Source organism: Aethalodelphis obliquidens, unplaced genomic scaffold (genome assembly GCF_003676395.1).
Source record: "Aethalodelphis obliquidens isolate GAN/ISIS:26980383/991018 unplaced genomic scaffold, ASM367639v1 scaffold4, whole genome shotgun sequence".
In the NCBI taxonomy this organism is placed as follows: Eukaryota; Metazoa; Chordata; class Mammalia; order Artiodactyla; family Delphinidae; genus Aethalodelphis; species Aethalodelphis obliquidens.
The window spans coordinates 23999116-24024599 of record NW_020837948.1 but is presented as its reverse complement, the minus strand read 5'-3'; the positions used below and the strand labels follow the sequence as shown (position 1 = coordinate 24024599).

General features: G+C 40.9%; 1 protein-coding gene across 3 annotated transcripts in view; it reads left to right on the top strand.

Moving 5' to 3' along the window:
* The first annotated feature begins 395 nt into the window (after positions 1–395).
* The window catches only part of KCNN2 (potassium calcium-activated channel subfamily N member 2), a 187316-nt gene continuing 162227 nt past the window's right edge, over positions 396–25484 (top strand). The window contains exons 1-2 of one of the 3 annotated variants that reach the window (XM_027099928.1): positions 396–1670; positions 2305–2400. In XM_027099928.1, coding sequence (XP_026955729.1) covers positions 396–1670; positions 2305–2400 — 1371 coding nt within the window. Of the gene's footprint in view, positions 1671–2044; positions 2163–2304; positions 2401–25484 lie in introns of those variants that run through there. The other 2 variants (XM_027099936.1, XM_027099945.1) reach the window with 2 other exon arrangements.

Below are 25484 nucleotides of genomic sequence, written 5' to 3'. Positions count from 1 at the left end.
CTAAGAGGCGTGCATGCCGGTGGAGGAGTGGCCCGGGTTCCGCACTGTTCCCTCGCCTGACCCCCTGGCTGGGGTGGCTCAACGTGCTGCAGTGCCCGGTGCAGGGGATCTAGACTGCGCGTCCGGCACTAGTTAGGGGGGTGGTGGCACGGGAAGGAGGGGACGCCTGTTTTTTCCTCCTTCCTCTGCAGACCCGCTGCACTACCTGGTGGTGCTCACGGGTGCTCCCAATCAGCAGGTGGAACCCCCGCCCTCACCCTGTCCTGGCCTGCGCCTCCGAGGGTTTTCATTCTGCAGATTCTACCCCCCCCCCCCGCCCCCATCTCTCTCTCTCTCACACGCTCCCCTAAACCGCGCGCACTGCAAACTCAGTCTTGGTCCCCGCAGGTGATGTCATGCCCATTGTTTTGGTGAGCCCAACCAATTGGACGCGCCGCCTGGATTCTACCGGAGCCGGCATGGGCCCTTCCTCGCACCAGCAGCAGGAGTCTCCGCTCCCTACCATAACGCATTGCGCAGGGTGCACCACCGCCTGGTCTCCCTGCAGCTTTAACAGCCCTGACATGGAAACCCCATTGCAGTTCCAGCGCGGCTTCTTCTCGGAGCAGCCGCCACCGCCACCGCTCTCCTCACACCTGCATTGCCAGCAGCAGCAGCAGAGCCAGGACAAGCCGTGCCCGCCCTTCGCGCCCCTCCCGCACCCTCACCACCCCCCGCACCTCGCGCACCAGCAGCAGGGCAGCGGCGGCAGCAGCCCATGCCTCCGGTGCAACAGCTGCGCCTCCTCCGGTGCCCCGGGGGCGGGGGCGGGGGATAACCTGTCCCTGCTGCTCCGCACCTCCTCGCCCGGCGGCGCCTTCCGGACCCGTACCTCCTCGCCGCTGTCAGGCTCGTCGTGCTGCTGCTGCTGCTCGTCGCGCCGGGGCAGCCAGCTCAATGTGAGCGAGCTGACGCCGTCCAGCCATGCCAGTGCGCTCCGGCAGCAGTACGCGCAGCAGCCGGCGTCCGCCTCCCAGTACCACCAGTGCCACAGCCTGCAGCCCGCCGCCAGCCCCACGGGCAGCCTCGGCAGCCTGGGCTCTGGGCCCCCGCTCTCGCACCACCACCACCACCACCACCACCCGCACCCGGCGCACCACCAGCACAGCCAGCCCCAGGCGCGCCGCGAGAGCAACCCCTTCACCGAAATAGCCATGAGCAGCTGTAGGTACAACGGGGGCGTCATGCGGCCGCTCAGCAACTTGAGCGCGTCCCGCCGGAACCTGCACGAGATGGACTCCGAGGCACAGCCCCTACAGCCCCCGGCGTCTGTTGGAGGAGGTGGCGGCGCGTCCTCCCCGTCTGCAGCCGCGGCCGCCGCCGCTTCGTCCTCAGCCCCGGAGATCGTGGTATCTAAGCCAGAGCACAACAACTCCAATAACCTGGCGCTCTACGGAGCCGGCGGCGGAGGCAGCGCTGGAGGCGGCGGCGGCGGTGGCAGCGGGCATGGCAGCAGCGGTGGCACCAAGTCCAGCAAAAAGAAGAACCAGAACATCGGCTACAAGCTGGGCCACCGGCGCGCCCTGTTCGAGAAGCGCAAGCGGCTCAGCGACTACGCGCTCATCTTCGGCATGTTCGGCATCGTGGTCATGGTCATCGAGACCGAGCTGTCGTGGGGCGCCTACGACAAGGTAAGTGCTCCAGCCCTTTGCTCACCGTTCCCGGGCCGCAGAGCCGGACACCGGGTGGTTGGGATGGGCGCTGGTGGGAACTCTCTGCCTGCCAGTTCCGAGCTTTTCCCGGACAATTGAAGGTGCCCGCCGGGAAGGCGAGCACCGCTGAGACTCGCTCCCCTAATCCGCAAGGCAACTCTGGAGAGGAAGCTTTTCCGCGCGCAAAGTTCTGGAGGCAGTGAATGCCCAGCGAGTTTGGGCACGTTAAAGAAGTGATTTCAGGAGTCGGTGAGGAAAGCATGCTCTGTTCCTCTCCTGGTGCTCACGATGTCGGAGGCCCCTTTCAAACCCAAGCGCTTAAACTCAAGGATAACTTCCTCTCAGGTTTTGAGAGCCACGAGCTGCGCTTGGGTCTGTGGTGTCGAGGACCCCGCTGCTTGGCCTTCCGGGATCTCCTCTCTCACTTTCCTGTGAGGCCAAGTGATCTGACAGATCACAGAGCCGAGACAGGTGCCCCTACCCCCATCCTCCTACTGGGAATTCAGGTCCCCTTGCTGGGGATTGACCGACCCCCCGGATCTTAAAGGTGGTTAAAAGTGCTTCTTCTTTTTTTTTTTTTTTTAAAAAAAAAGTGCTTCTGTCTGTGTTGCAGGCGTCGCTGTATTCCTTAGCTCTGAAATGCCTTATCAGTCTCTCCACGATCATCCTGCTCGGTCTGATCATCGTGTACCACGCCAGGGAAATACAGGTAACTTCGGGGTTCTGCTGTTTATGAATGACTTCAGCCGGGGGAAGTGCAAGGCAGCAAACGCTTTTTCCAAGCTCTCGTGTCCTTGCTTGAGGTTACAGAAGACACACGCTGTATTCTTACCTTAGTACCTGACCTGTTCTTTGAAGAAGTTAAAAACAAAACAAACAGTGCAGCATGTAAATGTGCAGTAGTTTCCAGGATGTATTTGTTAAACCTTTCAGATTTTCCCCTCTCTTCTTTAGGTAGATCCACTTCTCCATATCAGGCACTGTATTTGTTTTGCTCAAGGCCAGTTATATACTAGCCTTAGTCCACCAGGTAAATGTGTATTCTTGTCTAATAAACATTTAACAAGATGGGTGGGTCATTATGGAAGATTGTGCCCATGTGTATCACCTTCCATAACTGTAGCTTAGAGAAGAAAATAGGCCCGTGATATTCCTTGCTACTGTATATCAATAAGACAAGAAGAAAACTCTAACCTTTTCTATATCTTACTGTAAAGTTGAAGAAAAAAATCTGTTGTAAATTAAGAATACAAATTCTGTATATCTGGTAGTTTGGTAGATTTTCAGGTACAATCATTACATTATTTATTAAAAATGTCACTTAAGAGCAAAGGCCACTGCCCTTGTGAGTGAACTTGTTAGGAAAATGTTTGTTTTGTTTAAATGTAGCCAGGAACTCTATTGTTAGATTTGACTGTTACTGACCATTTCAGAATAGTCCGTCTAAAATTCATGGGTTGTCTTTTAAGTTGTTTATTTTGCTGTAGCTTTCAGTTAAAGGAATATTAAGGTTTGGGAATAAAATAACTAGAGTTTTCAAAAATTAAGAGAGATTGAGATTTTCCAGTTTAGAACTTACACTAATATGCATTTTCTGATTGTTTTGGATCAGGTGTTAGGCATTTGGCAGAACTATTAAACCCTCGAATTTAGGCTGCTTTCCTTTAGGAGTTGCCGTTGAATTTAAATAACTTAGCATTAATTATAAGTTAAATTAATTTTAAGTTAGTAATTTGCAAAAACATACTAAATATGGAAGAAACCAATTTTAACTATTGCCCAAGCAAAATAAAGATACACATGACCCCACATGAGGGGGGAGAAATTACTTCATCATGCTTTCAAATTTGCAAAGACTTTGAAAAGTGTGATTTTGAAGGAAGGAGGATAGAGAATGAGAATTAGAAAGAGTGAGAATATTTAGAGTTAAGTAATAAAACTGCACTGCCAAAACAAGGCAAACACATTTGGACCCTTTAAAATTTTAATAATTCACACATCTTTAATTACTTCTCAGTTTACTATTAAATAATTACACATCTTTAATTCAGCACTAATGATCGTGGGCTTTTGAGATTCTTTCAAACATTTTAAAGTAATACTAAAATGTAACTTAAGCATCATGAGAGTATCTTTTCATTTTGACTTGAAGGGTAGACACTTAAGGCTAGGGAACAAAACAGGTCTAATGGCCCTTTGACTTGGTTTACAGATGAGGTACCTGCAGTCAGAAGAGGTGACCAGCTTGCCAGATTCCATAGCTAGACAGTGCAGAGCGTGACCAGGCCTGTCCTCCTAGCTTCCACCCAGAATGCTTCCTGCTGCACTCTGCTACTGCTTGTTAGCAACCCTGAACATGGACATGTCTTTGTCTGTGGTTCCTCTCTAAATCCAAATGTTTGGTATTTGAATAGGGTTAGACTTAAACGGTTTTTCTAAAATCTTCTTAGGTATTTATAAAAATCAAGTAATTTAATTTTTTTTTTTGGCTTGAAGACCAGAGTAGTTTTATTTAATCCACCCTAGAAAGAGACCTTGCTGTTTTGTTTTGTTTTTTAATTAAACATCAGCTTTCGTATTATTCCTGTTCCTTCTGAAAAACACACAGCAAAACAAGCATTCAAGGCGGAGGACATTTGATGGTATTAACACCAAGAACAAAGTGTCTTCCTGAAAATGCTAACCTTTTAAGAATTATGGGGAGATTTTTTTGAAATAACTTATAGGAGTTTGTGAGGACCAAACATTGGCCACTAACATTGGCCAGATGTTAATTACGTGGTGTAAAAAATTTTTGATACCATATTAGAACTCTTAAAACTTAGAGAAAGTAATACAAATAAAAGAAGTCATATTTTTAAAGATCATTTCACACTTGAAAGAATTCCACCCCTGGCTAATTTTGAGGACCATTTCTGTTATACAAATGCATAGATATATTGATTAGAGTACGAAGAGCACGGGTGATAAAAATGAAGACATGAATTCCCCCTCTAAGGGTTATAAGCACAGTGAACCTCTTTATTGTTGGGGCAACATAAACATCACAAAAAGTTATATTTTTATAATTGGAATTATCTGACCTGATACATGGTTTCTGCTAAACCAGCCACACTTAAGATAGTTTCAAAATGGATGCTCAGGTAATATCATTTAGTTGTTTTGGATGTAGCTTTTACATTCAGTGTTTAATCTAGAGTGATTTTTGTTTTCCTCAAGCTGAAGTTCCAAATTCTTACCTGAGATGCTTTTTTAAAAATATGAAATGGAAAAGGACCAAATAAATGTGGAGACCCTGAGCTGGAAATCAAGAACCAGAAAAAACATGTTCTAATTTATCCAGAGAGTAGTCAGTGATTGCTGCTGAAATAGTTCACTCTGAAACACAGGAAAATCAAGTGCATAGGCTAATGTATCCATGTGTGGAAAATGACAAATTGACCCCTTTTTAACTTACTGATGTCACTGCTATAGATGTACTTCTTTCATAAGTTTTAAGCAAATAGGTACTTCTCAGTTTACTATTAAGAATTCTAAGTATATAGATTAGCTTTGAGTTAAGGAACTCAATGCGGGGGTTATGCTGCTGTTCAGAGCATGTTCTTGGGCATAGCATGCAGTCTAATGTGACACTTCCTCTTTTTCTTTTTAGCATAGCAGTATGATGATTGGATAGTGAGAGCTAGCTAGTATGGGTTTCTGGTACATGGTAGGATTTCTTACTGCATTCAGGAAAAGTAAGTGTTATAGCCAATGTTCTGGCTCTCTGCCCACCGGAATTGCTTTAACGAAGCTTGGGGAGGCCCTGACATTTCCATGGAGAACCTTGGAAAGCAAGTCAGTGTGACCTTTTATAAAATGTTTATACACAGTCTATCAAAATAGATGGTTCAGGTGAGTCATGGACGGAAGTGCTTGAATTAAAATAGTGTGATGGAGAGGCTTTGTAAGAACTTAGCTCAGTACATTTCAGCTTTGGTGTCATTTTTTCAGTACCACAGACAGCTCAATGCACCAGACTATAGTTTGCTCATTTCACTAATTACTTTTACATCCCCTCAAAACAAAAATGAAATTACTTTTTTGGGGGGAGGGATCAGAAAGCTTATATAAAATCAGATTTAGTGGGAGCAGATTTTCAGCTAAGTAGATATTAGATTTTTTCAAATAGACATTTGGCCTTACTTTCTATATTCATCCGTAAAGTCAAAAAATGATGAATAGATACATAAAATAAATTTTAGCAAATGCCTTTGTATCACAACCTTCTGACAAAGCAAAAGTACTATGGGGATTGTTTTATACAGTTTGGAAAGGTCACTTGATACTTTAAGTAGCTTCCCCACCTCAAGTCCAAGGTCAAATAATAGGAAAAACAGAGGCATGATTTCCTGTGACTTTTCTTTTTCTCCCCCCTCTTCTGTAGGGTTGGAAGCATTTGTTTGATGGAATAAGAACAAAGCAATGTTCAAGTACTCTTTAAGGTCTTCAACATCGAATAAGTTGAATGTAGATTGCACTTCATCTTTTCAACTTTAGTGTACTCGACTTTCTCTTGTGGAAGCAATTTTAGTTGAAAGAGTTGTTTAGTATTTTGAGATAGGCAAATACAAGATTCTAAGTTGGGAGGAAAACCCCTTGGACTGTGATCTTTCTGGTTCTCATGGGATTTGGCAGAATGGAGAGTACTATACTTTAAAGTTGAAAATGGTTTTATTTCCTTGGTTTTGTTTTGGTAATAATATAATTATAGAATAAATAGCACTAAGGGAAACACTGATTTTCCCCTGGTATCTCTTGCAGTAGAAGAACTCTACACATTCTCCCTTAAGTTAGCTTTTCAGAGATGGATGATATACATCTAAAAGTGGAAGAGCAGAAATGACAATTACCCCTTACCTGTGCATGTAGGCCACACAAAGGGGGAAGGAGTGAGTGTGGGCAGGGACCTCAGCAACCTCTGAATTCTCCTGGACTGGTTGAGGAGGGGTGGCTACGTGCCCACTGAGTAGACTCTGGCTCACCTTGTGGAGAATGGGAAAGAATGCTCGCTTTCCCACTCCTGCAGAGAGCAAGTAGATGCTTCCAGACCGTGCAGAAAATACTGCATATAGTTATTATTCTTATTAATAAAATAATAATGACTACACACAGTGAAAATAACTAGTACAGAAGAGCTTAAAATAAATATGATAGTCACATTCTCAATCCAGTGTTTCAGAGACCACCACTTTTAAATTTCTCATACATTTCTCCAGAATTTTCAAAAATGAATATTTAGTTGTGTTTAGAGACACACATACTGTGCTTTTTTTGCTTAATATATCTTGAAGGTTTTTTATTGTCAGCACATGGAAACCCATCTCATTCTTTCTTAGCAACTGTTTATTATCCCATTTTACGGATGCACTGTGGCTTACTGTTAAGCTTTTGCTGTTATAAGCCATAATAAAAATGAACACTCTTGTATACTATTTAAATCTACTAATTAGAGGATACACATATGGCATATGTCCAGCGGACAGATTGCCGAATCAAAGGGAGTTTGTATTTTAAATGGAAAGTACTGCCCACCAGCCCTTTAGAAAGGTCTTCAGAGTTCTCATTCTCGGCTTCCCTACACATTATTTCCCCACAGCATTGTTAACACTGAATGTTATAAAAAGGAATTTTAAATATCTTTGGCTTTGTAAAGTTTACTATCTTCCTGAAAAAACATTTTTTTTGGTGAAAAATTCAAGGACAAAGCTCATGGCCTCATAGGCTCATTAGCAACATTTTGGAATATCTAGTGGTGCATTGTCTAATCTGCTGACAAAATGACCAATCCTTGTAAAGGTGCCATCAGAAGCAAGTATTGGCCATATTTTTGGGTTTTTTACTTTAAAAAAAGTTAGAGATGAAGGAAGCTAAAAGAGTAGAAGGAATGGTCTTCGACTGGTCTTTAGGTCTCTCGTATATCTATAGTATGAGGGAGAGAAGAGTTAACTCTTTGACTGTAAGACCCCAGAAGATCATGAAGTGGATACCTTGCCTGAATTGCTTTGTTGTGTGGTGGTCAGCTCCACAACCGCTGTCTATATTGCCAGCAACTTCTACAGAGTTGTAATGAGACTCTCAGTCCCTTTGGCTTCGTGTATACCCTGTAGTAACGAAATCACTCAGGGCCAATTTTCTCTGCCTGCCTGTATAAAGATCTCTGCATTATTAATGGGAGTGACACTAAATAAAGCGATCCTGGTGTGTTTACAGAGCAGCATCACAAATGAATGAAGAGTGGAACTTTAGGTTTCCTGCAAGTGGGTTCGCTTGATCTGCCAACTCGTTTCTGGGCCACGTTTTGTACAGCTCGGAAAGGAGACCACTGTGGGCTGTCATTGTCCCAAACCACATCTGGCAGGGTGGACAGAGGGAGCCTGCACTGATTTAACTTCAGGAAGTTACTTTTGGTCAGGGTACAAAGTGGTTTCATGGGGCCGTTTTAGTGAGAATTTCCTCTCATTAGGAATTATGATGTTTGCTACTTTGGGAGTATATGTTTAACCTGAAACTCCTTTAGAATTCTCTTTATAGAACTGGAAACTGTGTGGAGAGGACCTGAATTGTTATCTCGCCCAGGATCCCACCCAGCATGGAAACTCCCTTTATGTCATCTCAGATAAAAGTGGCCACCCAATTTCTGCTTGATCCCTCTTCCCATGATGGTCAGTTTGTCTGTACAAGGCTGTCTATTCCATTGCCAGACAACTCTTAATTTTAGGAAGATTTTCCTTATGTTGGGAGTGAAGTCTGGTTTTATTCCTTCCCATATTCAACATTGAAAAAGTTTTTGAGCTCTGCTAATACAATGAGGAATGAGACAGTAAGGTTCCTTCCCTCTTGGAACTGACATTCCAAGCAGGCGGGGTTAAGGAGAGAGACAAAAATTAAGTAAAGGAAGAAAATCCTTGGAAGTTGTGATAAGTGTCATAAAGGGGCCATGAAAGGCTGTGATAGAAAATAATTGGGGACAGAGCGTTGTACACATCAGACAGGGTGGTCCTGGGAGCAGTCTCTAAGGAAGTGACTTTTAAGCTGAGACATAAAGGAAAAGAAGTTACCAGCTATTGGCAGAGTCTGGAGGAACAAACTTTTCCAAGCCCTCGTGGCTGAAAGGAGTTTCCTGCACTTATACAATTGAGAGCAAACCAGTGTGGCCCAAGCAGGGCGACGGTGGTACTGGATGGGGTGAGAGTGGATAGGCAGGGGTCTGATACTGAAGTGTCCTGAGACCATTACAAGAATTTTGTGATGTTTTCTTCAAAGTGCATGAGGCCACCATTAAAGCACAGAAGAGTCATGATCCAGCTTATTGTTTAAGCAGACCTTTTGTTGAAGCTCTGAGGAGATTGGTCTGGAGACCCTTGGCAAGTCACATTTAGAGATGACACTCACTTGGCTTGGGTAGTAGTGGTGGAAGTGAAGAGAAGTGGTCTGATTAAAGACCCAGGTTGGAGGTAGAATGGACATCTTAGTGATTGGGCATGACAGGTGAGGGCAAGAGGTGATGCTAAGATGATTCTCAGGGTTCTGGGTGGAGCATCTGAGTGTGTTATGCTGACAGGGGAGAACTCACATTGAAGGGTAGCATGTGGAATCAGGAATGCTTCTGGTGGAAATGCTTCTGATTATACAAGAGAACCCTGAGTTCAGAGAAAAGGTGTGGAGTGGAAATTTAAATTGGCCAGTAATCAGCGTAGAGACTATTTAAACCCACAGGAATTGATAAAATCACTGAGAGAAAATAGAGGAATGAGAGAAGAAGGTCGAGAGCAGATCAACCTCTGACATCTAGAGGTTGTGTGAAGCGGGAACTAGAGAAAAGAGATAAGAATGACTTGTCCTAGAGGTGGTAATGGGAGTGTTGGAAGGAGGGCACAGAGCTGTTTACTGAATGCCATGAAGTCAGTTAATATCGGGTAGAGAGGTGCCTTTTGGATTTGGCAAGTTCAAGGTCGTTGCTGACCTTGATGAGCAGTTTCCGTGGAATGGTAGAAACAGAACACAAACTGCAATTTCCAGTATAACAGAGTAATTTGATTCCCCCTCTTCCCAGAATTACAGAGCAAACATTTAAATATTGGTTAGGTCCCTTTAAATGCCCACCTAATTAAATAGTCCCCGTTTCTTTGAATTTTCCCAATCAGGCTTAGAATGTCCCTGATCATATTCTTCTGGACTTACTCTGTTTTGTTGAATTCCCGCTTTGAGTAAGGTCAGAAATGTACTCAGTACTTTCAGATGGGATCTGCCAGTGTACTTGTTACCTCCGTTCAACAAAAATCCTCCATTGTGCCGACTGTTATTTAGTCTAAAATGGTCATTGCGTCACCCAAACTGTTGCCAAGTACACTTGTAAAATTGTTACTGAACTGAATGTAGGGCTTTACGTTTACTGACTCTGTTAAATAGCATCTTGGTTTCAGGTGAGTGTTTTAGCCTGTCAGAATTATTTGAATCATAATTGTGATGCTTATTTGACAAACACTTACTTAGGTTTGGAAAATGCTGTGTGTGGAGGGGGCTCTGGCATTGGAAAGACCCACATCAGTGCTAAATTCTGTTCCAGAAACATGGTCAATGTTAGTGGCTGTTACCCAGTTTTCACACATCCAACTCTTCCTAGCTTCTCACTAGCCATGACTTTGAAAAGTGTAGCTTGGGTACCCATGCCGAAGGCATGGTCAGAGCTGAGAAGTAGGACCTTCTTTGTAGTTAGCCATCTGTTCATCCATGATATTTGGTTCAGCTTTTCACGTACTAACAACTCTCTGAACCCTGACTATCAGCCAGCCTACGTTTCTCTACAAGAATGTCATGAGGACTGTCAGATCCCTTGCTGAAATCCATGTATTCTGTGCAGTCTCATGATCTGCCAGTCTATTCATGATATCCAAGAAGGAAACAAGACTGATGAGCTTATCATTTTAAGCATTATAATGTATTAGGCTTCATGACCAAATGCCTTTTCTCTTAAAAATTTTGTTTTTTTCTCCAGATTATAAAATTAGTAAACATTTATGTTAGAAATCTGTAAAACATAGATAACATGAAAAAGAATATGTTAGTTTAATCTCACCACCCAGAGATAATTATTATTGTGATATAATGTATTTATATGAAGTAGATGGACCTGATATTTGCTATATATCAGGATAAGGAAATTTAGTGTTCTTTTCATGTAATTTTCTATTCATTCCCCATGCCATTAAACATTCCAATTTTTTTTGCATCATATAGCTATAAGCAATTTAATCCTTTCCCTTATTTTTGGACCCTTAAGAAAAATTAGAAAGACCCTATTTAAAATATTTGTGTAATAAATACCTTCGCAGATGAACTTGTGTAAGCACCTCTGATGATTTCCTAAGGAAAAATTGCCAAGGCAGAAATTACTTAGTTAAAGAATATTATTTAAGGCAATTGAGAGTTTGTCAAATGGTCCTTCCAAAGGTTTATATCATGCCTTTCATTTTTAAAGTACTTACAAACCACTTTGTTAAATAACTGACTTGATTATTTTCTGGAGTGTCTAGGATCCATTTACTGATTAGTATTCTGAGTACTGTCCTCCTTTGTGAATCTAGAAATGTGCTTCTCTGGAGTCTCCTATAGCTTCCTATTTCTCCATGATTTTGGTTTCTAAATCTTGGCTAACCAGGTTTGTAAAAGGGTATTCCTGCTTAATAATTAAAGTTTATATAGAAATGATGCAAAAGCAGTATTGGAAGATAACTTTGTCCACAGATATTCCCAGTCTTTGTTATTATAGGAAGCTGTAAAAACCATAATTTCTGAAATTTTTCTCTACAAACTTTCCTGCTGAGCAAAGCAAAGCAATCAGACTCTCCTTTGAGTTGTTTACTGTTTTTGCAGCATTGCCTCATGGCTTTGTGTGCTGCTTCTGGAGCCCAATCTGTCTGGGCTTGTACCCAGCTCTGCCACTAGTTAGCTGTGTGACCTTGGACATATTACTTAATCTCTCTGTACTTCACTTTCCTTGTCTCTAAAATGGGGAATATAGAGTACCTCTCTCATTGGGTTGTTGTGAGGATTGAGTGTATATATTTGTGTGTATATATATATAAAGCACTTAGAATGCTGCCTGGCATGTGGTGAGGGCTATTTAGGTGTCAGCTGCTGGTTATTGTTAGCTATTTCGGGGTTCGTTGGGGTGGAAGGGGAGGAATTGGAGCCCAGCTTCTCTGGGCTCTGGGCAACAGTGATATTTTTTTCTTCTTTTACAAGTCGTACAGGAGGGAACAGGAAAAAAAAAAAAAAGGTGTGCATTCAAACAGTGTTCATTAGTTTACTCACACTTAATCTAGAATAGGGGTATGTGTGTGTGTGCGTTTTTTTTTTTTTTTTTTTTTTTTTTTTTAATAAAAGCTTTGATCTCCATTAAGGACAGCCAGTATTTTTTTAAACTTAGTTTAGATTTTCCCTGGGGCAAGTTGGCTGTCTGAGGAGGTAAGTGTTCATTTTGGTTGTCAGGTTTCAGATCAGTAAACTAGTGTTAGAGTACTATAATGTTAGGGGTCACCATGTTTTACCAAAATAGCCATTTCCCCTATAAACACACCATAGGTGTGGCTTCTGGCTGGAAGCTTTGTGAGCAACATTAACTCCTTCAGACATCCAGGTCACAGCCGATGGCATCTCCTACTAATTAGGACCCTGGTGACTTAAAAGAGTTAAGTGCAGCGCCCTGAAAAGTAAGCAAAGGGAATAATTTGATAATGGAAAATTCTGGTATTAAACCCCTGCTGAAAGGATGAGAGGTAATAAGCAGTCACAGGCATATGTATAAAGGACTGTAACTGACAGCATTTTCTGTCTGTATTCATTGTAGGTCTACAGGATATTTAAATAAAAAGCATTTTTTTTCTTTTTCTGGATTAGGTTTATCTCTGGAAAGAGTTTTGTTTAGTATGCCACCACCCTCAACCATGCTTGGAGTACCTTGATTGGAAAGAATTGAGAAGAATTTTCATGTGTCAATATGACAAGTAACATCTCAAAATATACTTGGTTCAGTGATTGGGTTTACTTTTTATCAGACAGCTTATATCTTCTCTTCTGTTTCATTTCAAATGACCATTAGTTGAGTCTGTATTATCTCTCTTTTTGAACAATGTGTTATTGTTGGGTGAGTTTTTTTCTTTGCTTTTTGACTTTATAAAACACATTGAGATTCAGACAGTATAAACTTTGAACTGAACTGTGTAGACAAGTGTTAACAGCCAGTGTTTCACATCTATAATTTTATCATGTGCTTTCTTGAATATCTGAGCATCTTTACCTAGTTATGTATCTGTCCATAATGGTTATCAAGAAGGTGTTAAGATGGGGTTGTTTCCAAGCAATCTGACTATTGAAATTTGGATATGCATCCACTGTTGGTCTTATTCACTGAGATAGTCTTCTTTCTATCAGGAAGTTTTGGTCTTCCAAGGAAATTTCATTCGATATTTATATATTAGTTTTGACACAAGCATACTGAATTTTGGGGAGGAGGCGTTAAGCACCATAATGTGGTTGTCGTGGTCTTGGGTAGTGCTTTTTTGAGGATAGCGTCTGCTGTCAAGAGGAGTAAAAAATACACAGGTGCTAATCTTTAAACTGCTTAAATTTTTGTTGAGTGAGTAAGGGAAATTATATCCTAGTATTGGATTTATTTTTAAGGTCAAAGGTCATTTAAAATATTGAAAGATAATAATTAGGCTGAATATTTATTCAAGTTGCATACATATAAAGTGATGTAAAAGTGATGGCTGCGGGCTTTATTATAGTCACCTCATGCCTTTTCACAGGTATATCTAGTACTTCCAGACATACACCCAAGCAGAGTTATTGACTGAACACTTAATTTCTTTTATGTGGATTTAGCTATGAAATTTTAAGACGAAAAGTCTTGGCTTCTAGAAACTTACCTTAGGTCAATTTTCATACTGGTAAATCCTCCCATATTTGGAAAAAAATGTTTTTATATCAAAGAGCATGAATTGCTTTCTGTCCTTCGAAGCAAAAACAACTGAAGATATATTTATTTAGTGAACATGCTGTTAGTTTAAAGCTTCAGCTTCTTGCTTAAACCTGTGGGTAATATTGTAAATTTTAATGCTGTCGTTGAAAATTATTTTGAATAGAATTTTACTTCTTTCCCATTAGTATTTTAGTCAAGAACCCTCACTATTTGTTCGCATTTGTCAATGTCAGAGAGGGTACTTAATGAAAATGCGTTTGGGCAGACTTTCAAAAATTAAGCAGTAGTGATACAAAGAGAAATCTCTAATTTGCTTGTTTTGGGGGTAAAAAGCAACAATACTGTATTAAGGCTGAAAACTATTTTTCAAAATATCTTTGATTTGGAATCCGCTGGCTCTTGTAGATTTTTTAAATATCATTTTTTAAAGGCTTAGTCTTCCGTATTTTTTTTTTCTTTCAGCATATCTGCTTTACACAGTCTTTTTTATCCTTTTTGACAACTATTCCTATTTTTTGGTTGTTACATTTGGGCCATGTTTTGCTTCACATCTCAGAATGTGTCCCTTGGGTGCTCCTTACATTGGGGGATGAAGATCCATCCCACTCACTGTCATGTTCACTGTCTCGCTTAGTCTGATGCTGTATACACAAATTACTTCAGTGGCAGCTATTTCGAAATCATGAATCCATTAAGTGTGTCTCTTTGCAGTTTTATACAGCTGGCCACAGAGGGAAAGCGGATGTGTGTTTAGGACTTAGTCCCTCAAGCCCATATCAGAACGTCTTGAGCAGAGACCACACAGCACAATCAGTGGTGAGCATTTTCTCTGCAGCGTTTTCCCAAAAACAAGAGGTCTTTTCTGCACTATTGTGCAGGAACACACGTCACCACAGCAAGATGATTGATGTGATGGAGGGTGGGACGAGGGCTCATCTTCAAGACCTGAATTATGATATGTTGCCACATGGGAACCAAATTCAACAAATACAGAGGAATAGGATCAGATCGGGTGGCTGACGGGGTGGAGGTGACGAGCTCAGATACCCCGGTGATATGTGCTCTAGCTAAATTCCCAGGCTGAATACAAATTTTTATTAATTGGCTCTCATTTCCTCTCTCCTCTCTTGGTATAATGATGACCTGTACATTTACAGTGGGATCAAAAAAGTTGATGACTTTCACCCTTTTTTCTTAAACACAGTGGGGAAAATTACAATGAAGTGCTACAGGTCTGGTCCTCTTTACCAAAAAGATAAGAACAGCAGGATTTTCAAATCATCTCATTGACTTGTTTTAAATTTGCCCATTCGTTCATTTCTTCTGAGGAGCAGCCCTTCCTACCCAGCAATCTCTGAGGTCCCTGCTGGGTGTGTTTACATAACCCATCCCTCTCAGCTCCTCCAGCTTTGTTTTTTTTTTTTTTTATATAACATCTTTATTGGAGTATAATTGCTTTACAATGGTGTGTTAGTAGTTTCTGCTTTATAACAAAGTGAATCAGTTATACATATACATATGTCCCCATATCTCTTCCCTCTTGTGTCTCCCTCCCTCCCACCCTCCCTATCCCACCCCTCTAGGTGGTCACAAAGCACTGAACTGATCTCCCTGTGCTATGCGGCTGCTTCCCACTAGCTATCTATTTTACACTTGGTAGTGTATGTGTGTCCATGCCACTCTCTCACTTTGTGCCAGCTTACCATTCCCCCTCCCGGTATCCTCAAGTCCATTCTCTAGTAGGTCTGTGTCTTTATTCCCGTCTTGCCCCTAGGTTATTCATGACCATTTTTTTAGATTCCATATATATGTGTGAGCATACGGTATTTTTTCTTCTCTTTCTGACTTACTTTACTCTGTACGACAGTCTCTAGGTCCATCCACCTCACTACAAATAACTCAATTTCGTTTCTTTTTATGGCTGAGTAATATTCCATTGTATATAAGTGCAACATCTTCTTTATCCATTCATCTGTTGATGGACACTTAGGTTGCGTCCATGTCCTGGCTATTGTAAATAGAGCTGCAGTGAACATTGTGATACATGCCTCTTTTTGAATTATGATTTTCTCAGGGTATATGCCAGTAGTGAGATTGCTGGGTTGTATGGTTGTTCTATTTTTAGTTTTTTAAGGAACCTCCATACAGTTCTCCACAATGTCTGTATCAATTTACATTCCCACCAACAGTGCAAGAGGGTTCCCTTTTCTCCACACCCTCTCCAGCATTTATTGTTTGTGGATTTTTTGATGATGGCCATTCTGACTGGTGTGAGATGATATCTCTTTGTAGTTTTGATTTGCATTTCTCTAATGATGAATGATGTTGAGCATTCTGTCATGTGTTTGTTGGCAATCTGTATATCTTCTTTGGAGAAATGTGTATTTAGGTCTTCTGCCCATTCTTGGATTGGGTTGTTTGCTTTTTTTGATATTGAGCTGCATGAGCTGCTTATAAATTTTGGAGATTAATCCTTTGTCAGTTGCTTCATTTGAAAATATTTTCTCCCATTCTGAGGGTTTTCTTTTCATCTTGTTTATGGTTTCCTTTGCTGTGCAAAAGCTTTTAAGTTTCAGTACGTCCCATTTGTTTATTTTTGTTTTTATTTCCATTTCTCTAGGAGGTGGGTCAAAAAGGATCTTGCTGTGATTTATGTCATAGAGTGTTCTGCCTATGTTTTCCTCTAAGAGTTTGATAGTGTCTGGCATTATATTTAGGTCTTTAATCCATTTTGAGTTTATATTTGTGTATGGTGTTAGGGAGTGTTCTAATTTCATTCTTTTACATGTAGCTGTCCAGTTTTCCCAGCACCATTAAAATTCAACACCCATTTATGATAAAAACCCTGAAGAAATTAGGCATAGAGGGAACTTTCCTCAACATAATAAAGGCCATATATGACAAACCCACAGCCAACATCGTCCTCGATGGTGAAAAACTGAAACCATTTTCACTAAGATCACGAACAAGACCACGTTGCCCACTCTCACCACTCTTATTCAACATAGTTTTGGAAGTTTTAGCCACAGCAATCAGAGAAGAAAAAGAAATAAAAGGAATCTGAATTGGAAAAGAAGAAGTAAAGCTGTCACTGTTTGCAGATGACATGATACTATACATAGAGAATCCTAAAGATGCTACCAGAAAACTACTAGAGCTAATGAATGAATTTTGTAAAGTAGCAAGATACAAAATTAATGCCCAGAATTCTCTTGCATTCCTATACACTAATGATGAAAAATCTGAAAGTGAAATTAAGAAAACACTCCCATTTACCATTGCAACAAAAAGAATAAAATATCTAGGAATAAACCTACCTAAGGAGACAAAAGACCTATATGCAGAAAATTATAAGACACTGATGAAAGAAATTAAAGATGATACAAATAGAAGGAAAGATATACCATGTTCTTGGATTGGAATAATCAACATTGTGAAAATGACTATACTACCCAAAGCAATCTACAGAGTCAATGCAATCCCTATCAAACTACCACTGGCATTTTTCACAGAACTAGAACAAAAAATTTCACAATTTGTATGGAAACACAAAAGACCCCAAATAGCCAAAGCAATCTTGAGAAAGAAAAACGGAGCAGGGGGAATCAGGCTCCCTGACTTCAGACTATACTACAAAGCAACAGTAATCAAGACAGTATGGTACTGGCACAAAAACAGGCATATAGATCAATGGAACAGGATAGAAAGCCCAGAGATAAACCCACGCACATATGGTCACCGTATCTTTGATAACGGAGGCAAGAATATACAGTGGAGAAAAGACAGCCTCTCCAGCTTTGTTTTCATTGGGGAATCTTCTGTGGGAACATATGCTGTGTTTTGAGATTTCCAGTCGTGTCAAGATTCTCTATCTGACTGTGAATCTAGGGAACGAGTTGAGGGTACATGCTGATCTCTAATACCCTTGGTTGCATCACTGTTGTTGGAGGGAGGACAAATAGGCACAGATATAACATTTTCCGGTCATGGTGCGTCATATCTGGCACTTGTACTTGGGTTTATGTTGAATGTTAAAACTTTATGTAAAGTAGAAGAGCCACTGCCTCGAGGTAATAGATGCCATCTGTCAGGGCCTGTCACTGTCCACCAGAGTGTGGGTGGCAACACAAAGCATGCCCCACCCCCCAGAGGAAAGTGTAGGAGGAGTGGTCATATAGACACCTTCTAACTGGACAACCACATGTGCTTCTGGGAAGCAGCCCAGGGTGGCGTTTAACTCTGGCTGTGGATCCAGACAGATTGGGGTTAGAACTCAGCTTCACCCTGGGTGACCATGAGAAGAAAATTTGACACCTCTCAGGCTCATTTTCTTTATTTGTAAAATGGAAATGAGAATTATACCTATCTCACTAGATTGCTTTGAGGATTCAGTGAGACAGTCTTTATGAAGAACCTTGTGTGATACCTGGCACATTGTAAATGGCACATTCAATAAATGTTAACCCCTTCTATTACTACTCTTCCATCATTGCTATTATTAAGCAAATATTATAGCCCAAGCAGGGAAGCAGAGCCTAGAGTCTAGGAGAATCTCAAAGTGGGAAGGGGGTTGGATAATAATGTATAATATTTCAAGGTAGTTGAACCACGTTCTGGTTAAGAGGGAGGTTGGGCAGAGAAGGCAAATACTTGATTAGTTAGGGCAGGGGGGTGGCACACTATAGCCCTTGGGCCAAATCTGGCCTCCTGGGTAAATCCAACCTGTTTTTATAAAGAAAGTTTTATTGGCACACACTTGTTTACATGCTGTATACAGCTACTTCTGCACTACAACTTGCACTACGGGCAGAGTTGAGTGGTTGCAACAGAAACCATTTGGCTTCAAAGCCAAAAATATTTACTTTACAGAAAAAGTTTGCTGACCTTTGAGTTACAGCCCAGGATGGTCAACAAAGACAGAGAGAAATACACATAGAACTGTCTCTTCTGCCTTTGTTTCATAAGTTACTTTATTCCTTGCTCCAATTTTAGGCTTCTTAAGGTATGTGATGAGCAGAGGTTCAGGTAGACCTGCTCGCACCTGGGAAGTGCAGATTTCTGTAGGGTAGAAGTCTTGTGCTGTGATACAAGCCCTCAGTCTACCTGTAGGATCTGCATTCTGGGATTGAGGTGAATGGCCTGTGGGAATTAGAGTTACATCATCACAACTGAGTAAAATGGCTGTGGTAGGAACTATCAGTACTTTCATGGAGAGTCTGAGTGGGAGCCTCAGAACTCAGAATCCTTTCTGGTGGAGGCCAGTGATGAGACATTGGGCCTGTGTGATCCTTGGTGCTTTGTAAGTTAGTCTCTGAAAAGCTAGGCTGGGGGTGGTTTACATTCTTATGACCCTGTCGGTGTTTGCTGACCTCAATTAGGAAAGGAGGCTCATTTGGTTCAAATTTTGAAGAAAGTGTTTTAACTCCACGTTTTATCAAAAAAAAAAAATCACAAATTAATTGGGGAAGCCATACAGAATATTGGCTTTTTTCTTTAGGTCTGGAATTGTGGCTGTATGTATAATTTATTAATTTGTGGATTTCTGTTCCCCAGTGATTAAAGTTATAATATATTTCATGTGGATCTCTCCATTCTCAGCTGCCTGCTGGACAGCTCCCCTTGGAAGCCCCGCACGCCCTTACCCCCTTACCGTTCGCCCAGTCCTCCCTCTTGCCCTCTCATGCTTGCTGTCTTCCAGAAGGCGCTACCAACCACCTAGGGCCCCACTGAGGACCCTTGCTCTTTCCTCCACTCCTCTCCCCTCCCCACTCCTCACCCCCAGTAGAGTCACCGGGTCCTACAAGTATTTCCTCCATAGTGTCTTTTGAGTTACCTCTGCTTTCTGGTCACATTCTCAAGGGCCTAGGTTTTGTGTTTCCTGAACTTCAACTTTTCCCAGATCCTCCTACAATCTCTACTTTGTTTACATATCATTAATATTTTATGTTTATATTATTTATAGTATGTATTATATATTATCTGTGGTATATATTATATACAATTACATGTACATATATAATTACATATATTGTATATTGATATGTGTATAATATACTTATATTATGAAAATAAAATATAGAATATAACGTACATGTAATAATCTAATATATTAGAAAATATAATATATAAATATAATTCAATAACATACATTGTATATATATTATATATTATAATATAAATATATAATATATAATATATAGTTATATATAATTTATATAAATATGTTTAAATAACATATAGTATATATAACACATTATTTATTCATATTTTAATATTTGTATTATCTTATTTTTATACTATATTAATATTTTTCTTTCAGCTCCCTTCTTTTAGCCTCATCTTAAGTAATAATATCTATGAAATTATGTTATAGTATAATTACATATGTGTTCTAATACATAATAAATTAAAACTGTAAGTAAACAACACACAGTCTAGAATCATCTCAGAGGAACATGTCAGAAGAAACTCCTTTTGGGAACTTCTGCCTTGGTTGTTACCCTTATTGTTTTTAATGTGTATGAATGTAGCCTCTCCTCCCACCCCCCCGCTTCTTTCTGATGGTCCATTCCCCCACTGCTACATGGATGTCTGCCCCAAACATAAACCTGATCCTGTCACAACAGTTCTAAAATCCTTGCATGGCTCTCTGTTGTTGTCAGCAGGGACATTCTTTAATGCAGATACTTCACAACACGGTTCTCGTGACGTGGCCCTTGTCTGCCTGTCAGCCCCGCTCAGCCCTGTTTTTATCGCCCAAATAGACAACTTCTGCTCCAGCAAGACTGAATCACTTGCAGTTCTGAAGGATATCACACTGTTCCATGCCTCTGTGCCTGAAATGCCTTTCCAGTTTATTTTCCTGAATCCTGCTGGTGCATGAAAATTCAATTCAAGAATCATCTCTGCCAGGAAGCCTTCCCTGCCCAGCCCCTCACTCACCTTGACTTGTCCTCCCTCCTTATTTTTCTGGCTGCCCCTACTGTTTAACACAGTGATAAAAGCCCTGATGACAAATGGAACTTGATTCAAACCCAGTTTTCCCTAACTTTTACCAGTTCCCTCTGACAACCTATCAACAGCTCTGAGCTTCAGTTTCTCATCTGTAAAATGGGGAGAATAGAGCCTATCTCGTGAGGTTATGCAGAGGATTATGCTGAGATTACGTGCTTTGCCCAGAGCTGGACGCATAGTAATCACACAGACTGTGGCATTATTAGTGTCTTTATTGTACTTGCCATCGCTAATCATGACCTCTGTGATCCTCAGTCTCTCATGTGTCACTGGGGATAAGGCATCATGGAGTTTGAAGAGGCAGTCAGGCTGGGAGAGAACTGTGAAGTGCCTGGCACAGCATGACCTTCAGGATCCATTCATGGGCGTCATTATTACAACAGCATTTATCAGGCTCTGGCTCAGACCTTGTTGGCTCCCTGAGGGCAGATGTCGTGTCTGATTCTCCTTCCCAGGGCTGAGCAGCCCAGTGAACAGACCTGCAGTGGGTGCATCTGGGGTTCATACATCTTGCTGAGATCCCTATCATAGTGAGCTAGGGTAGTCATCTCATCTGTCCCTGTAGGGTCATTCGTGAAATGGGGATGGCCATCACTACTGCTTTTCAGTTCACTGAAGGATAATTGACCATGTGTGTAAACCAACCAGTCTTAGAAAAGATGGTATGGCGATCTAATACTAATAATAGTTTAATTAATGTGTCTTATCTTAGCATAAGCTCTTTCTAATCTATTGTATTTTCCCACCATAATTTCTATATCACAAAAGAAGTTTCGCTTTCACTATTTGTAATTCATTTTGACTTTAAATTATTAAAACCAGATATTAAAATGAGCACAAGTGTAGTTAGATATCATTGTGTGAAGTTGTAGCAGTGCATTTGTTTCTATTCCTCATAACTCAATCAAAAGAGACAGATTTTGTACATTTGGCTGAAAGAAATGTGAAAATGAACCTATCCAGATACAACAATGCTGTGCTTAGGAAGCACTGGTCCTTTTAGGAGGGGGTTGTGAATCACGAGGCTCTAAGAGGTGACAGGTCAGCTTCCAGTACTTCTGTTTGATGGCAGAACCCTCCTCTTTGGGTCTCCCTCCATTCCCTACAAGACGGTGGTGGTGTCTCCCGCTATGCTTGTCCTCTTTTACTTCTTGATACTTACGAAATACGCTCTGACTTTTTCAGTTTATCTCAAACACCACCACCTCTGTGAAGCCTTGTCTGATTATTTCAGACACTTAATTTTTTTCTTTTTCTGAGCTATGTTTTGTATTGATTACCATTCTGTATAGTTGAGGATTTAAGCCTCCTCGAGTTGTTTTCTATGGATATGCTTTACCTTCTCACGGGCAGTGACACAGCTGTTTGCCCCCAAGCTGCTCCATTGTGTGCTGTCATCCGAAACTCTTGTGGACCTAAACCAGAGGAGGAGCAGGGCAGGGGCTAGCTTGCCTCTGCCATCCATGTTTTCTCCTGACAGTGCCAGGCCAGTGCTGGCCAGTGGTAGGAGGTGGTGGTACCTAGCCTTTGATTGTGTCGATTTCTCTGTAATCTGATATAATGTGATCATGGTCTTGGATCTGGAGACCTGTACTTGCAAGAGAATGCCAGGTTATCATCCTATTAAAAGGTGGGCCATGAGGTTAACGTCCTTTCATGTATATAGCTTTTCCCATATTTTAGTCATGGTTCAGAAATAGGCTTAGAAAATGGTTGCACAGTGGGAAGCAACTTAGAAGCCCAGGGTATACGTTTCCTTTTGGTTTTCCTTTATTAATAATCTGCAACCCTTGCCTTCCATGACTGTTAAAACACGTTTTCCAGCTTTTCAGTTAGTCTTACTAGGTGACCATCTCTGGCATCCATAATATCTCCAAGTCAACTGTCAGTTCTGATCCTTCTATGATATACAGCCACTTGGGAGCTTTAGTAACTTAAGTAAATTGTTGTCTGAAGTGGATGTTCGCCAGCCTGAACTCAAGTTATAATTGTTCGATGTATAGGTATCTACACACGATGATTGCTACCTCTGGGGAAAATAGTAAATCTCGTCTTATGTTTATTCTCGTGTTGGCATTTATGTGCTCCGTGTCCATAGGATTACATTAGGAGACTGCTTTCTATGCAAGCTTTCAGGTGCTTGCATAGATGCCTCTTTCTCTGGATGTTAGAGACAAAAAGAGAAAGTTAACACAGAAAAGTCACCTAGGGGAGAATTTCTTTCCCTCTCAGGAGTCAGTAGTTCTCTTGTCTAATGAGAGACTTTTGTTCCCCTTGCCCATTGGTTCAGCTTTCTGCCATAAAACTAAAGGACAGCTGGCATCTGCTCTCACATTATTGGTCATATGTCCATCCCTGGAAGTCGGCCACTCCCAGGATTAGCAGCTCACTCTGTTAACCCCATGCGATTGGACTTGTTCATGTTCAGAGCTTCTCTCTGGGCTGTTGGTGTTTAATATCATGTTCCCTGACTTTAAAATGGTTGGAATAAACATTTCATGAATGTGTGAACCTCCTTGAGTGTAGCCATTGAGGTCAATAGGAACAAATAAGTATCTCAGAAAAGAGTTTTCCAAATTGCCCAGGTGTTAAGCTGTAATAACCAATCTGTGACCTTTAGTGGAAGAACCATTTAGTTGAGTTTCATGCAGTTATTGGAAGGGTTTGGATAGGGTTTTTTTTAATCCAAGTCTCCTGTTTCTGAATTTGAGCTTCCAGCCTACAAAAGTCTGTATGTTTTGGCCCTGTATTTTATTATTGTTCTTGCACTCATATGATATTTGATGATTATATCAAAAATTAAATATGATGGCTAAGTTATTGATGAGATGAAAGCAGTATTCTTCAAGGAATATGCAAAAAGATTGACTGCCTGAGGATGAATATGGTCTTAGAAGGAAAGACAAGGCAAAGGGGAGATATTGGAAGACTTAATACTTAATCCTTTTGAGTGGATATGGGGTAGGAACAGAAGACCATGATTAATGTGGAAATCGTTGAGCTATGTAAAACAGAGGTCAGGGTTTGTTAGCTACATGCTTAATAGCTATTCTTTGGAGAGGTCAAATAGCTAGTATGTATCAGAATAACCAATATGTGCTCCATACCTACTATGAACAAAGACTGTGCTGAGTATATTTATATGCATTGTCTCATTTTATCTAGATTATAATTCTTATCCAGCTAGTGAGTAGCAAGGCTGAGAATGCAATTCAGATCTAGGACTTCAAAAGTTCTTTTCTTTTCTTTTTGCAGCATGGCCCTTACTTTTAGTTGTGATTTTATCTGAAATATATGAGAAAAATACTATTTTCTGTGTCAGCTATAACCATGAAATAAAGCAACCACTTCTTGAAAACGTATGATGTTCAAACATTTGGTTTACTTTAATGTAGATAAGGGAGATTTTTCCTCTGAAGTTTACATTGTGTTACTTTCACTTCACCATAGTTGATACAAGGAGACTGTGGTAGAACAATCTTTATCCATATTTAATCGTTCTAGAAAATATGTCTTATTTAGTATTTTTCATCTGTCTCTAGGGGTTGTTCAGAAAGAGCCACAGTGTTGGGATAGAAGCCAGTGTTCAATTATCCATTAAAGTGAAGTAAAGGATGGGAAAGAACACTGATGAATGTAATAAAATTTTATGATATCTGAGTCTGTGCCTTATCTGTGCTCCACTCTGGGATTCCCATCTTAATGCCCTAATTCAGGTCTCACAACTTTTTCTTTGACATATTTCCCAAGTGTAGCCCCATGTTCAACCAAACCAAGTGGCACAGTAGTTCAGGGAAAGATTTCTTGGGAAGCAGACATGTATTCTAGTTGCATGTGGCCAATAAGTTTCCTCTCACACATCAAGTCCTATCAGTTGATTGTCACTGTAGGACAGCTTTGAGATTGATTCTTGAGGCCACAAAAGGGCTGTACTGGTGAGGATCTGGATTGATTAATCATGTCTGCCATGAGTATGGGATGGGGAAGTGAGTGGTGGCCTGTGTGACACATACATGCCATCCCGTCTCAACTATTTTAAATGTATAATTTATGTTCACTTCTCTGTACAAATAAATTATGAATCTCTGAGTAAAGAAGCTATTCCGTTTCAAAAATAATCATTAGGGAATCTTAGTTATGCTTTTTTTACATGCACAGACTTTTCACTATCTTAGGAAGTTTATTTTCATAAATGTGGAATGAATTTGTTGTGGTGAAATGCTCTACCTCATAATATTCAAGGTGTGCAGATATGTTGCCCCATTTGCTATTGTGGAAATTGGAGTCTGATTTAATCAACTGTCAGGCAATTGGTGTTCTCTCTCCTGCCTGCCTGCCTTTGTTTCCTTCCTTCCTCTTCTTCCTTCATTTCCTTCCTTCCTCTTCTTTTTTCTTTTCTTCTTTCCTTCCCTCCCCCTTTTCTAATCTTCTCTCTCCCTTTCTCCCTTTCTTTACAACATTGAACAGAAGTTAAACCCTGGTCATTAAAACCTTAAATTTTTTTTCTTGTACTGTTTCTGATTTGAAATGTACAAGTACATATTCATCTTGATTTATATAACTGATACCAACCATGAGAAGCACCTTCAATGCAAATAGCGAATACTGTGGAAGGAAAGTCAAAATCCTCATGGCCTGTAAGTTTCTTCGCGATCTGATCTTTCCCACCCCTTCAGCCCCATTATTCATTAACAGCACCCCCCCTGTACACACACACACACACACACACACACACACACACACACACACACACA